Consider the following 15,881-nt stretch of genomic DNA (forward strand, 5'->3'; position numbering starts at 1 on the left):
CAAGCACATTTATTTTTAAGGTAAAAGTATTACAGAGAAAAGACATTAAAATAATAAAAGAACCTATACATATGCAAAAAAGCTTACCAGATGTCATCTCCTTTTACACCCTAGGGCTCTGGTAGGTTTTAGTCCTTCAACACCCACAGCTGGGTTTTCCCCGTGGTTGCAAATTCACCCATGTTAGATCCACAACTAAAACTCAGACTGGACAGATCAGCCATTTCTTTAAACAGCTTTGGCCTTTACTCTCAGCCTTCTGTAACAGGTAACCAGTCAACAATGGTTGACTGGCATAGCTTCAAAAGGCTGGGTTTTTGCATTACCTGAGTTGGGGATTTGCATTATTCTCTCCCAACGAATTCCCCTGGAAACTCACTTAACATTTACTGTCTCAAAAGTCCATACTTATCTGGCACATTTTCAATGTAGTCTTTTGAACTCAAGTCTTTCATTTATTACAGTATTAAGCAATGAAAACAACATACAAAAGGGCTCTAGTCACAGTTAACAGTGAAAGTCCTTAGATTCCAGAACAAGTTTCCTCAATCCTCTAAAGCAAATCATACCAAATTTAGGAAAACAGATAAAATGAATTGAAGCTTTTTATATAAAACAGCACAAATATGGACCTAATTACACTGACTGCCTTCATCCAGCATTCTTTGATCTGATTTAACAAGGCCAAAGCATAGTTTGTGTAGCTGAAAAAATATATATATTTTGTTTTCAAGTCTTAAATTTCAATGCAGATCAGTCAGATTAGCAAATCTCTTCAACTATACAAGTGGAAACTCAATATAGACAGCTGCTATCAATGTTCCAGGCTGTGACTCATGCCCTCAGCAAACATATTTAATGCACATACATGGTCTTTTGGCTGGTTAACCTCCTGTCCATCTGTCAGAATGGCATGGCTCCTGCTCAAATGTTGATTAGACTTTTGATATAGGGTATGGGTGCCAAGCAACATCTTCAGGAGGAAAGTACTGAAGTATTGATCCTGCTTGGTTTTTTCCTAATGGATTACACCTGTTATTAATGAACTTTGAATACTAGCTTCCTGCTTCTTTGTTCATCTCTATTAGAGATTTAGCATGTGAAATGAGAAGACATAAGCACATGATTAGCCAGAACAAGTGAGAACATCGGGACTCAAATACTGCTTATGCTTTGTGCCTAATTATCATCTTATCTTCACTGGTGCAAATTCATTGATGTAAACAGAACAACACTAGATTAAAACTGATATGAAAGGAGAATCAAGTTTTACTTCTGTTCTAATTCTCTGATGTTCATACTAGAGCTCATTCCCTGAGAAAAATGTAAATTGTGAGTTCATTTGCTGTTGCAGAAATGACACATGGGAAGATACACTGGGCATTTGGTGTGTGTGTGTGTGTGTGTGTGTGTGCGCGTATTTAGAATTCCCTCAGAGACCTGACACAAGAACGATGGGCTGGATTCTGATCTCATTTTACACCAGCATAAATTGGAAGTAAGTCCACTGAAGTCAATGGAGTTAGATGGTGGAAGTGAGAAGAGACTCGAGCCCAGTGTTTTCTTCAATGTCATCTAGCCAGGACAACTGACTGTAGGCTCCTATGACCACTGTTAAAATTGTATGCAAACATTATCCTTCATTTTGTTGGACAAGGTTATTCTGTGACTTCTCTCTCATGGCATCTAACTTATAGCATACGTCACAGTCCTTGGATACTTGCTTTTTTTCTATTTTTGTGATGAGAGGTACAAGATTGGTTTTCCCTTATTCCAATTTCCATGGCAAAATTAGATAAACAGAGATGAGTGTGTATATTTAACTCATCATCAAGGTTCTCATTCATACCATAGAAGGTGCTATTGCTAGCCTCTTGAAGGAAGGCTGTCTGCAAAGAAGTACTTTATTGCAACAGTTGTTATACAGTAAAGTTGTTCTCATTGTTGCAGGATACTGAAAATTGGGTTTCAAGAGGGGCCTTCCACAGTGGAACCGATACCACATTTCTATAACCAGGCCATCATTAGCAGTAGGTTCATAAATGTCAATTTCAATTCTTTATTTTTGAGTTATGGTACATAGCTGTATAAAATACATGCTTCTCACTTTGAATTCTTGAAGCTGAACAAAGTTGGGGGATTTTCTGCACAGTTCTCTAACCAAGCAACAAATGTCAACAAATCAATGCACCATATTGGAACACTAATTCAGAATAAAGCTTCCATTTTCTAAACCTAAAGGGTATATACGCAAAAATAAGTGACCCAGATTATCTGGTCCACCTAATTAAAAACCAAACTATGGCCAAAGGTTTTCACTACAGCATTGTCCTCTGTGGAGAGAAGGTGAGGGGATCCTCTCTGGCATAAGATGATAGAGAAGTGGGAATGACCGAGTCACCACCATGTCCAGTTCTTCACTGTTATAGCCCTGACAGACCCTGCATAAGTGATGTACATTAACTCTGCCTCTGACAGCTTTAAGTTGTCTTGGGCATGGGCCAAGCAGCTGAGAATCAGGGGTCCATGACTGACTCCCTGATAGTTCCACTTTACCACTGCATCTGAGCAGAACTCAGGCATAGCACAGTGGAGAGCCAAACTCTATTAAATAAAAAGCTATTCTTTATGACAGATCATCCTTTTAATATATATGAAAATGCTAATAATAATATTCCTGTTATCACTGACAGAACAGACTGTGCACTTAAAATATTTTACAACAAATATATCCTTCACAGTGCCCAACAAATTGGTGGTCTCACTGCTAAATTCTATTTAAAATGTTAGAAAACTTAAAAACAAAAACTGTGGTAATTAATGCTGCATCCAAAAACTGCAATTTACTTATTCAAGAAGTTGAGCCTATTGTAATGATATTTTCAATATTAATTTAACTTTACCTAAGAGTTCACTATGATTTAAAGGCTGATCCAATGCCCTCTGAAGTATGGGCACTGGATCAGGACATTAGAGATCATGTGCAAGGTTACAGGTTGGTAAACTTTTTTTTCCTATTAATAGTTTTAATAGATTTCATTGTTAGAAAAAACATTCCTGCTATTCAGCCTGTATTCTTCCTTTGTTCAATTTAATCTTTTTTTACTTCTGCTTTACATACCTCTAGAACAGGCGTGGCCAACCCGAGCCTGAGAAGGAGCCAGAATTTACCAATGTACATTGCCAAAGAGCCACAGGAATATGTCAGCAGCCCCCCGTCAGCTTTCCCCCCCCCACACCCAGCGCCTCCCACCCACCTGCAGCCCCGCTGAACTGCACCGCCCCGCACCTCCCGATCAGCTGTTTCGTGGCGTGCAGGAGGCTCTGGGGGAGGGAAGGAGAGGGAGGAATGAGGGCACAACAGACTCAGGAGAGGGTGCAGGAGGGGGTGGAGTGGGGGCAGGGCCTGTGGCAAAGCCAGGGGTTGAGCAGTGAGCACATTGGAAAGTTGGTGCCTGTAGCTCCAGCCCCGGAGTCGGTGCCTATACAAGGAGCCGCATATTAACTTCTGCCACAGGTTGGCCACCTCTGCTCTAGAACACCCTAAATAATTTCAAAATAGCTAGGGTTGTTTATCAAATATTCCCTTATTTGTCATTTAGCCAAGCTCATCAAATTTAGTTATTTTAGTTGTCCCTTTAAATTGTCCCCTCCAGCGCATTAATCATTTACAGTAGAACCTTAGAGTTATGAACATCAGAGTTACAAACTGACCAGTCAACCACACACTTCATTTGGACTGAAAGGATACTATCAGGAAGCAGCAGATACAAAACAAACAAACAAGAAACAAATACAGTACAGTACTGTGTTAAATGTAATCTACTAAAAAAAAAAAAAAAAGGAAAGCAGGATTTTTCTTCTGCATAGTACCGTTTCAAAGCTGTATTAAGTCAATGTTCAGTTGTAAACTTTTGAAGAACAACCATAACATTTTGTTCAGAATTACAAACAATTCAGAGTTTCGAACAACCTCCATTCCTGAGGTGTTAGTAACACTGAGGTTATACTTTGTTTGTTTGTTTGTAATTCCCTCTAACTTAGGGACATTTCTCTGGCCTTGAAATGCTCAGACTTTTACATCAGGGGTTGGGAACCTATGGGCTGCAGTGCAGATTCGGCCCCCTGCTTAATTTCATCCTGCAGCAAGTCTCGGCGCCGTGAGCTGGAGCATCCTTGCCCACCATGGGGCTCGCCCTGCTGCGGCAGGAAGCTAGGGTTGCCAGGCCGTTAAAAATCCAGATGGCGGTGCAGCGGGGCTAAGGCAGGCTCCCTGCCCTGGGTCCGTGCAGTTCCCAGAAGCAGCTAGCATGTCCCTGCGGCCCCTAAGCACAGGGGTGACCAGGAAAGCTCTGCGTACTGCCCCCGCCCCCAGCACTGGCTCCACAGCTCCCATTGGCCAGGATCTGCAGGCAATGAGAACTGCGGAGGCAGCACGCATTGTGCAAAGCCGTCTGACCGCGCCTCCACCGAGGGGCCGGACATGCTGGCCACTTCCGGGAGCTGCGCAGAGCCAGGGCAGGCGGAGAGCCTGCCTTAGCCCCTCTGCACCACCGATCGGGAGCCACCTGAGGTAAGCGCCACCTGGCCGGAGCCCACCCCCCAAACCCTCTCCCATCCCCCTCCCAACCTCCTGCCCCAGGTCAGAATCTCCTCCCGTACTCTGAACCCCCAATCCCAGAGCCCACACCCCCCAGATGGAGCCCTCACCCCCAGAGCCCGCACCCCAACCCTCTTCCCCAGCCCCGAGCCCCCTCCCGCCCCCTGAACCTATTTCTCGCCCTGCTCCGGAGCCTGCATCTGCAGCTGGAGCCCTCACCCCCCTTCCACACTCCAACCCACTGCCCCAGCCCAGTGAAAGTGAGTGAGGGTGGGGGCAAGCGAGCGACTGAGGAAGGGGGGCTGGAGTGAGTGGGGGCAGGGCCTCGGGGAAGGGCAGGGTTGTTCATTTCTGTGCAATTAGAAAGTTGGCAACCCTAGGGGAAGCCCCGAGCTGCCTCCCTGCCCCCCCACAGGGCTGGAGCCACGAGCGCTGGCTCGCACCGCTGCGGGGGGTAAGCCCCAAGCCTCTCTGCCCCCCACCCCCACCCTGCGCAGTCCAAAAGTCACCTTGTCTTTGATTCTATATTATATTGCAAGCTCATATCCGATTTGACCTACACTATGGTAGGCTTTTCTCAGCATTTAAGGCCTCCAAACATCACCCTCCAACTGCATATATATTTCTAGCTTGTAAATAAATTATTTGTAACTACTTAGGATATTCTTTGTTATCTATCATAAACTCAAATTTCAAAATAAGTGAAATTTGGATTACAAAGAAATTACACTATGGTAAAACTACAGTAGTGAATCCAGCCCTTTGCAGATATAACTTGTTGCAACTCATTGGAAACTTACCACCTCTTTATCCCATCTCATGCTGTCTGACAAATGAAATATCTTAATATCTATACCATCAATGAATACTGTTTCTCTTTCAAACTCATCTTTAAATGCATTAAATATAATTTATTAGCTGTTTTTATGTACAAATTTTTAACAACTGGCTAATTGTAGCTGATGTGAGATGGAAGGAGACTTAAAATATTTAAATTCAGAGAGACAAGGAGTGAGAATCACAAGGCGGACTTTGGTGCCTACCTGATCCTTTAGGTGCCTTTTAAAATCCAACATTTAGGCAACATTGGCATTCACAAAACCCCTGCTGAGCCGCCACCTAACCCTATAGGCACCTAAACTCCCATGGTGCCTAAGTTTCCGCTGTTAAGTCCTCAACACACCTGAACGTCAGTGGCTGGGCATACACACAGCTGCCTAAGTCCTGACATTGTCCAGCAGCTCTGAGTTTAACTCACACCCAAGCCCCCACAGAATTTACAAAGTTGACATTCCCCTGCCTATCTTGCCTTTGGGGCCTAATCCAGTAGGCATGCTCAGGGCACACCTAAACCTGCATGGAAGATGATGGTGGGGCCTGTTAACCCTCTTATAACACTTATCCCAATGGTCAGAGCTACTCACCCAGGATGTGGGATACCCAGGTTCAAATCCCCCACCTCGGCCTGATGTGGAGCATGGACTTGAGTCCTCCTACATTGCAAGTGAGTGCCCTAACCAGTGGGCTAATCCAGGATATTCTGGAATAGAGGGGACTCTCAATATCTCCTGTTGGAGCTATTCCATTATGTATAAATACTTAATATTCATTGGGGGGGGGGGGGGGGAGAGAGAGAGAGAGAGAGACTATAGGTCTGTGGTTAGGACATGCCCCTGGGAAGTAGGTAGTGTTGCCAATTTTAGTTGGATGTATTTCTGGAGATTTATTCACATGACATAATCTTTAATTAATCTTTAATTCCTGGAGACTCCAGGCCGATCCTGGAGGGTGGCAACCTTAGACATAGGAGACTCAGGTTACAGTCCCCCTGATCTAATTAAAGTTTAAGTATTTATACACAGTGGAACAGCATTAACAGAAGGGGGATGGGGGGAGGTGGGTGAGAGAGAGAGAGCTGCCCCAGAGTACTCCATAGCTCAATGGTTAGGATACTTGCCTGCAAAACAGGAGAGCCAAGTTCCACCCCCTGCTCCACATCAGATAGCAGAGGGTTTGAACCATTCTCCCACATCCTGGGTATGTGTTCTAACAACTGGGCTTAAGGTTATAAGGGGAACATGACCACCTCCCTGGTTTTTCACAAGAATCACTAACCTGGCTTAGAAGGATCAGAATAATTCATGGTTGTGAATCCTGAGTGGAAGGAGACACCTCCCTCTGGTCTGGACTTCAGCGCCTAACTACCTTTTGAGGAGCAAGGCTTAGGCCACACCACTTTCCTGAGCATTTCCTATTAGTTAGCTTAGGCAGCTCCCCACTCAGTATGCTGGCTTTTGTGAATCCCCTTTTTAGATGCCTATCTCTCCCTATGCATTGTATAGGGAGCCTGGCCATCTACCTCAGAGCTGTGAATTCCACTAGGCAGCATGGTATCTCCGTCCGCTGTGTGAATCCCACTCATGGTGGCTTTATGGAATTCTTATATGTATTAAAGTATTTATCGTTGTCAAATGTAAAAACTAGTTACTTTTTTTTTTATAACCTATGCAATCAAAGCCATTTAAAAATAGATGTAACATTTTTAAAGAAATGTATGACTACATTCTTAAAAAATGAACTCTCTCTTTTATAATAGACATTTCCCTTGTTTCTCAACAATGGCTATATATTACAGAATTTTGTAGGTCCTTGCGTTATGCAACACTGAGTGTGTGTTAGTATGGCTTCCATTTCTAGTATACATCATGTTTAGTAAATAAAACCAAACAAAAAACCCCATAATAATCTCTGCACTTCATTTAGCAAAGGCTCACAATAATTTTGGTGTCAAAGATTAGATTACATGCAATAAAACTAGCATTTAGACCTCCAGAAAAATAAGGCATATTGCTACACAGTTTTGAGGAAATTTAGTTAGAATATGCAGGAATATATGTATCAGCCAAACCATAAAAAGTTAAAGAAAATATGGACATTTCCATTTGTTTTCAAAATAACTTTTGAGATCTAAATTATTATACACTAAATTTCACTGCCTATATTAGTATACAGTCTATACTATTTGAAAAACAATGAAAAAAGATTTTCTATATATGGACACCCCATGTCTAAATGTCTTATTATAGATGGACATACAGTACCTTGCAAGAGTGCACATGGCTGCAGCTTTGAATCATCCCAAAGTCCTCCTTAATTGGCAAATAAAGCACAAATAGCAGAGGCTAACCCCTTTGTTCTTAAATCATGTTAAATAATTTTAAGCCAAATTTATAGAAATAGCCTCTAAGTTTGCATGATCAAGTAGGTATAGGCATATCCGGTAACTGCTCATAACAAGTTTATTTTTGCAAATACTTGTCTGCCTATTCAAGTCAAAGTTTAACATTTGTGCTTACAAAGTTAAAGGTTAATCTGAAGCCCACTGAAAATATGACCCTTAACATCTACTAAATGGAAAACTTATTTTCTTAGAAGCAATGCAAAGTGAGCCTGCACACAGAGTACACTCCAATAAATAGAATGTATCGCTGAAAAATATCTAAAGTTTATTTTACAATGTAGATTATTTCTAATCCATTAGAAATAATAAGAAAAAATTTGTGTGCATTTTGTCCATTTTTGAGCAACATAACTATGATGATAAACATATTTGTCACTAGTGCCATCTTGTGTAAGTTGGAACACATTCACAAACTATTGAATTTTTCAGAGGTAAATATAAAACGTTTTATCTTTTCAGTCATGTATGTGGATTTGTAGAGACACACATTTAACCTAAAAAAGTAAAGACTGTCAAAAGTGAACATCATGTTTATCAACAGTATACATCTCTGTGTAACCAAAGAAAGATGAGGCTGCCACAAACAATGTTGTTCATGCAGTTCGGCAGTAACTATTTTAGTAACTGGTAACTACTGCTTTTAGTACCTGTATGAAAATGTTTTTGGAAATGCAAAAAGGTATTAATGTGCTAAAGAAGCTCATACACATTGTATAAGAGTATATTACAGTATAAATACTCTAAATATGTTTACCTAATCTATTAGAAAAATATGGTGTGTGTGTGTATATATATGGTACCTATCAGTGAGGACTAAGTGTTTTTGCAATAAAGTAACTCACCTGTTCATTTATTTTCTTTGATTTAGACATCAGCATAACAATTATTTTCCTCTGCAACAATACTGGGGAAAAAATCTATCATTACTGGTTCTTGGAAAGGGAAAAATCCTACACACACTGGTTCCCACCAGCACAAGTATTTCTGAGGCTGTGAAACTAACTCTACATAAAGCTGAGTTTGAGGAGGTAAGTCTTTTCCTTTTGGAAGAGGATTTGGCTGAGGACCAGAATTTTTACCTAAGTAGAGAATCTGTTAGTGCTAAATCATCTTTGCTAGATTAATCTTTTACGATCCCTTGGAGAGAGAGACTGTGTTCTAGGGAGTTGATGAGCCAAATTTGCTTGTGTTGGCACAGGGAAGTACATTTCCCTGCAGCAACCACATCCCTCGCACATCCCTTGTAGGTGGTGAGTGGGTAGGAAGCTGCATGCCCTGAGAAGGAAGGGATTTTACCACTGCCAGCCTTAGTTGAGGGGGGCAGGGGGAGGTCCAGTTGTCAGGGGCAGTTTGAAGTACAATTGTGGGCTCCACTAAGTTCCAATGTGGTGTCTGCTGAAAGGTCATGTGGGGGAAACAGTACATTTTCTGGCTGCCTTAGCCACACCCCCAGCAGGCCTATTTGGCAAGCCCCAGAAAATGGGACACAAGCTTTCTCTGGGGCACTGTCATGAGTCATTATTTATGCTCCATAAACTGGCAATAAACCAAAGATTAATTTGTCTTGATACTGTTTGTTCTACTTGAAAGAGAAATAAAACGCTTATGTGAAGGGACCCACCTCACAACCTCAAAGAAGCGTGGGAGTGGTTACATATCTCATCTCATCTCATCCCCATTTGAGGTACTGTATTAAAAAACATACCAGGGTAACGGATCTAGTAGTTTGAACTGGGTACTTCAGTGTAGAGTTCAATTCCTAATTCTGCCAATGACTTAAGTGACCTCCCTGTCCCGTGCCTCAATTTACTAGTCTGTAAAATGGTGATCATCCCATCTCTCACAGGTCTTTAATTAATGTTTGAAAAGGGCTTTTACGTTTTCAGATAAAGGATACTATTATGTGAAAATAAATATTATTACTTACTTGGAGAGTTTTATTTTACTGATGATTATATGTGCCCCAATTGCATTAGAAGAATCACTTTATAGATAGATTTCTTTATTCAGATTAAAGACCTTCTTACAGAGATAATACTGTTGCATGCCAGGATTTGGGGAAGGCATTTCTTTTCTTAAAATAATACTTTTTAAAATGTTGAGAAATCAGTGTTTTCGACTTTTTCTATGTGATCATTTGTAGGCAAGATTTTGAGCTACTATTAATATAGCAGGAACATAATGGAAGACTGTTGTGTGAATGTGTTTAGAGCAGTGGTTCCCAAACTTGTTCCGCCGCTTGTGCAGGGAAAGCCCCTGGCGGTCCGGGCCGGTTTGTTTACCTGCCGCGTCCGCAGGTTCGGCCGATCGCGGCTCCCAGTGACCGCGGTTCACCGCTCTAGGCCAACGGGAGCTGCTGTGAGCGGCGGCCAGTACGTCCCTTGTCCCGCGCCGCTTCTAGCAGCTCCCATTGGCCTAGAGCGGCGAACCGCGGCCACTGGGAGCCGCGATCGGCCGAACCTGCGGATGCGGCAGGTAAACAAACCGGCCCGGACCGCCAGGGGCTTTCCCTGCACAAGCGGCGGAACAAGTTTGGGAACCACTGGTTTAGAGCATAGTTAGGAAAAAGGTACTTATGGAAGTGATTGAAAGGTTTTCAATGTGAGGAAGTAGAGGAAAAAGTTAAAATGGGAAATGTGTGCTCCTCGCGCTCTCTCACATCTCCACACACCGTCCCCGACACCTGTCTTCAGATAGAACATTCTATATTTTCAGTATGAGTGACAAGACAAATAGATTTTTTTTTTAAAGTATATAGCCTACTGCAAATATTCACGTTGCAAACAGTGTCCTAGGAAAGCACTGATGTAATTATCAAAATCATTTCATTACCTTAATATTGGAAAACCACAGGTCATTTTCATGTAGAGTAGCAACGTAAACAGAAGTAAGAAGTCCAAGAGATATGGCAACAGTTCCACCCACTGTAAGTGAAAGTCTCTTCCATAGCTTTTCACCTGTGTAAACTTATAGAAGAAAAACACGTTCACTCTGGGATTGTGAAGCTTGCCATTCTACTTATGTATTTTAAATGGATTTCAGAACCATCACTAGTGAGGTCTAGGACTTGTACATAACTAGAGCCTTGTTCTCAAACTGCTTTATGGAAACTGTACTTGTGATTTTCTGGTGTAGCAATCTTTTAGTTACATATAGAATGAAAAAGCCCTTGTTTGAAGGGGAAAATGTAAAGTTGCAGTTTTTAAAACAGCCCTATGATCTCATACAGATCTAGATAAACACCATATCTAATTTATAAATCTAAATTACAGAGAGTTTGGAATACCCTCCAGGGTTTTGTTTTTAATTAATGAACTACAGCGTGACTGTTAGCTCACAAAGCAAGATATCAAAATCTTTTTCTTTAAACTTCTGAACTTGGCTGCTTATTTTATTTTTTTATTTTTTTCAAACTGCATTTCAGGTTGAATAAACTTCCACTCTGAGGCTGATCATTGATCAAAGCAGTCTCTGATGATGATGTCATGCTTTGAATTGCAGATGACCACCTGCTGACATCAGAACAAGATTATAGACTATATAATGCAGAGACTGATTTCTAAATAAAGCACTCCGTTTACTGCTCATGTGCACTTTTTGTTTTAAAATCTTTTTCAAGTTGATTTCAGTAATCCTGCTTTTTGTGATGTGGATGCATATCCAATATAAGTGGCTACCTGTCGCATTGGACAAAATTCAAATGAGATATAAGCAAGTGTGATTCAATAAAGCTGAAGACAATGGATTTGTCCACTTACACCAGAGCTGTATTTGGCTTATTTACATCTCTGCAAATTGGATAAACTGGCTGCCCACCTATTCAAAGTGTGTGCACAAATGCAGGTGGACCCAATTTTGCAGGCACAAAATCTGAGGTTGCAGATTGAAAACGTGACCCTAACAAAAAAAAACAAATGGTGTGAACTCTCAAGCATTTCCATGAAAATTTCCCTTTGTCCTTCATTTACATAAACAAACCAACAAAACAGAAGATATTTTGAAGGTAGCACTGTGTGAGTCTGACTTACATCTACAAAAGCCAAAAATGGTTTCAGTTAAAGCTCTGACACCACATGTAATTTACTTGTTTTTATACTGTGCAGATATGATCCCCTATCAGAGGTCTTCAAACCTTATGTTAAAGAATCACAACTCAGATCACCTGTATGAGCCTCCAGTGTTTGAAGCATACATTTTCCAGGTTTAATTGTGAGTTGCCTGATTTGAAGGTTTAAGTCAGTGGTTCTCAACTAGGAGTCCGGGGCCCCCTGGGGGCCACGAACAGGCTTCAGGGGGTCCGCCAAACAGGGCTAGCGTTAGACCAGGGATGGGCAAACTTTTTGGCTTGAGGGCCACATCTGGGTATAGCAATTGTATGGCGGGCCATGAATGCTCACGACATTGGGGTTGGGGTGCAGGAGGGGGTGAGGGCTCTGGCTAAGGGTTCGGGCTCTGGAGTGGAGCCAGAAATGAGCAGTTCAGGGTGCGGGAAGGGGCTCCAGCTGGGGGTGCAGGCTCTGGGGTGGAGTTGGGGATGAGGGGTTCGAGGTGTTGGAGGGTGCTCTGGGCTGGGACTGAGGGGTTCGGAGGGCGGGAGGGGGACCAGGGCTGGGACAGGGGGTTGGGGAGCGGGGGAGATGGGTCAGGGGTGCAGGCTCCAGATGGCACTTACCTCAAGCAGCTCCCAGAAGCAGCGGCATGTCTTTCTCCCCCCCACCCCCTACACAGAGGTGCGGCCAGGCGGCTCTGCTGTGTGCTGCCCCGTCCGCAGGCACCACCCCTGCAGCTCCCATTGGCCGCAGTTCCTGGCCAATGGGAGCTGCAGGGGCAGCACTTGGGGCAGGGACATCATATGGAGCGGAGTCCCCGGCTGCCCCTATGAGTAGGAGGCTGGAGTTGGAGGGGGCACATGCCGCTGCTTCCGGGAGTTGTGCGGAGCAGCCCCTGACCCTGCTCCCTGGCTGGAGCGCCGGAGCAGGGCAAGCCCCAGACCCCGTTCCCCAGTGGGAGCTCAAGGGACAGATTAAAACAGCTGGTGTCCTGGATGCGGCCCATGGGCCGTAGTTTGCCCATCCCTGCGTTAGACTCACTGGGGTCCAGGGCGGAAAGCCAAAGCCCCACTGCATGTCACTTGGGGTTGAAGCCGAAGCCTGAGCAATGTAGCTTTGTGGGGGCCTCCTGTGGCGTGGGGCCTGGGCAAGTGCCCTGTTTACTACCCCCTAACTCTGCCCCGGGCTTTTATATGCAGAAAACCAGTTGTTATGGCACAGGTGGGCCGTGGAGTTTTTATAGCATGTTGAGGGGGCCTCAGAAAGAAAAAGGTTGAGAACCACCGGTTTAAGTTACTCCAGTCCTATGCCTCTCTTGAGCAAAGACTGTCACTGATGATGAACTCTGCTAAATGTGTGCTGGGTTTTATGAAGTTCACAAAATTATTTTCATTTATAACCTAAACTAGAATTTGAAAACAGGTAAAAGAATCTAGCGCAGTAATCTACAGTGTCCCAGTGACTACAGTAGCTTTGATCATAAAAGCAGCAAAGAGTCCTGTGGCACCTTATAGACTAACAGGAGCATGAGCTTTCATGGGTGAATACCCACTTCTTCGGATGCATGCATCCGAAGAAGTGGGTATTCACCCACGAAAGCTCATGCTCCTGTACGTCTGTTAGTCTATAAGGTGCCCCAGGACTCTTTGCTGCTTTTACAGATCCAGACTAACACGGCTACCCCTTTGATATTTGATCATAAAGAAGATTTGGCTATACTTGGATAACTATTTGGTACAATCCCTAGTTTTCATCTGTGCATAAGGGTAGATACCAAAAAATTGACACCAGTAAGAGTCCACAATACGACATTTCTTATAATTACCCACCAGATCGAACTTTTCCGTCAGGCTTCACGTTTTTCTCTTGTGACAGATGATCTTCAGCAACTTCTGTGACTTTTATTCCCTTTCTGTGTCGGATGGTTGTCATGATGTCAATAACTTTCATACATTATTCTTCAGTCTCACTCCTAAACACACATACAAAGCAATCAATATTCCTTGCCAAAAAATTATCAAATAATACCAAAAAAGTATGTGACAAACCATGAAAACACTCAAGCATATTGTAGTGTGCACTGAGGCCTAAAAAGTTATACCCACGTACAGTAATTCAAAACACTTTACAAAAACAAGAGTGTCATTCTCTGTAGCTCAGAGATATCAAAAAGAATGCAACGGAAAGACTGACACGACTTCTGCAAAGACTGACACTTATACATAACTTTACACATGGTAGACAAGATTTCCAAAAGTGGTTAGTTATTTTTGGTGTCCAATTTGAGACACCTTAAAGGGGATTACTTTTCAAAAAGTACTCAACATAAGCCCCCTTAAAAATCAGTCCCTTTTTAAGGTGTCTCAGTTGGGCACTCTAAATCACTAGTCACTTGAAAATCTTGGCTTTTGATCAATGCAATCAATAAGACTACTCACAATATGTAAAGTTAAGCATGTACACAAATCTTTGCAGGATGGTGCCATGAGATGCAAAAGCGATTACACCAAAGAAAACTTGTGATGGAAAACATTAAAAAAGCACAACTAGTTTAGCTATACAGCTGGAAAAAAAATCCCCAACTTTTGTAATATTAGTGTACTATATAGCTTAAACAGACCAGAGATTGGGGAGGCGGGGGGAGGGGGGGGGAAGAGAAACTATTTACGGTCAGTTAGTCAATGTTCAAAATCAGTGCATTGCAAGATTGTTCCTTAAACTATATTACATAATAATGACCTGCTTGAATTTTAAAGTCCTTTTATCTTTTAAAATCAATGACCAGCTTTGAATGCAAAAATAAGTCACCATCCCCAGACTCCAAGCTTTGCTACTTAAAAGTTAGTTTCTAAGGCAGGGGTGGGCAAAAGACGGCCCACGGGCTGGATCCTGCCTGTTGAACATTTCTGTCCAGCCTGCCAGGCTCTTTGGCTGCCCCCTCGCAATCTCCGGGCCGCTAAAAGTCCCGCGAGGCGCTCAGGCAGGTGTGGCCCCACGCCGCTCCCAGAAGCGGCCGGCTACTGTTGGCATGTCTCTGCATGCCCCTGGTGGGGGGTGAGGCAGCTCCGTGCGCTGCCCCCACCCCAGCACCGTCCTCACCGCTCCCATTGGCGGTGCTTGCGGGCACGGGCAGCACACGGAGACCTGCTACCCCCCATCCCCTAAGGGACGCGCAGGGACGTGCCACAGTGCCAGCAGCTGACCACTTCCGGGAGCGGCGTAGGGCCATGGCAGGAAGGCAGCCTGCCTGTGTGTCCCACTGCGCCGCCGGCCGGGAGCTGCCTGTGGTAAGCGCCTCCTGGCCAGAGCCTGCACCCCCTCCTGCACCCCAACGCCCTGTCTCAGGTCAGAACCCCCTCCTGCACCCAAACTCCCTCCCAGAGCCTGCACCCCCTGCCCCAGCCCAGAGCCCGCTCCTGACCAAACTCCCTCTGAGACCCCACACCCCCGCCAATAATACAGTAGAAATGTGCAGCCCGTGACGACTTACCAAAATTCATGGAGTGGCCCCCCTGTGAAAATTATTGCCCACCCCTGCTCTAAGGGTTGGTCTACAATACTGCTTAAGTCGATGTAACTTACATTGTGAAAAAGACACCCCCGAGTGACCCAAGTTACATTGTCTTAAGCGCTGTCCACACCAGCGCTATGTCAGTGGGAGACACTCTCCTGCCAACATAGCTTCCGCCTCTCATGGAGGTGGAGTAATTATATTGATGGGAAAACGCTCTCTCTTTGGCACTGTGCATCTTTACCAGATGTGTTACAGTGGCGCAGCTGTGCTGAAGTAGCACTGTAGTAGTGTAGACTTGCCCTAAGTGAGCCATTGCTGATTGCAACAGTTCTTTTTAAAAAGAAAAAAAAAAAAAAAAGCCCAAATGCACCTCTGAGAGTTTGTGGAGCCATAGACCTTAGAGGCGCTAGACTGATGTGGAGAAGACACAGTTCAGTATGTTTTCCCCCAGAAATAAAGGAGGAGGAAATCATTTTT

At 43.7% G+C, this 15,881-nt stretch overlaps 1 protein-coding gene across 1 annotated transcript in view; it reads right to left on the minus strand.

Moving 5' to 3' along the window:
* The window catches only part of DPY19L3 (dpy-19 like C-mannosyltransferase 3), a 49,018-nt gene extending 35,196 nt beyond the window's left edge, over positions 1 to 13,822 (minus strand). Inside the window, exons 1-2 of the mRNA XM_065416697.1 lie at positions 13,720 to 13,822; positions 10,674 to 10,807 (exon numbers count right to left, since the gene is read on the minus strand). Coding sequence (XP_065272769.1) covers positions 10,674 to 10,807; positions 13,720 to 13,822 — 237 coding nt within the window. The remainder of the gene's footprint in view (positions 1 to 10,673; positions 10,808 to 13,719) is intronic.
* Positions 13,823 to 15,881: the final 2,059 nt, after the last annotated feature.

This window comes from Emys orbicularis, chromosome 14 (genome assembly GCF_028017835.1).
Source record: "Emys orbicularis isolate rEmyOrb1 chromosome 14, rEmyOrb1.hap1, whole genome shotgun sequence".
Classification (NCBI taxonomy): domain Eukaryota; kingdom Metazoa; phylum Chordata; order Testudines; family Emydidae; genus Emys; species Emys orbicularis.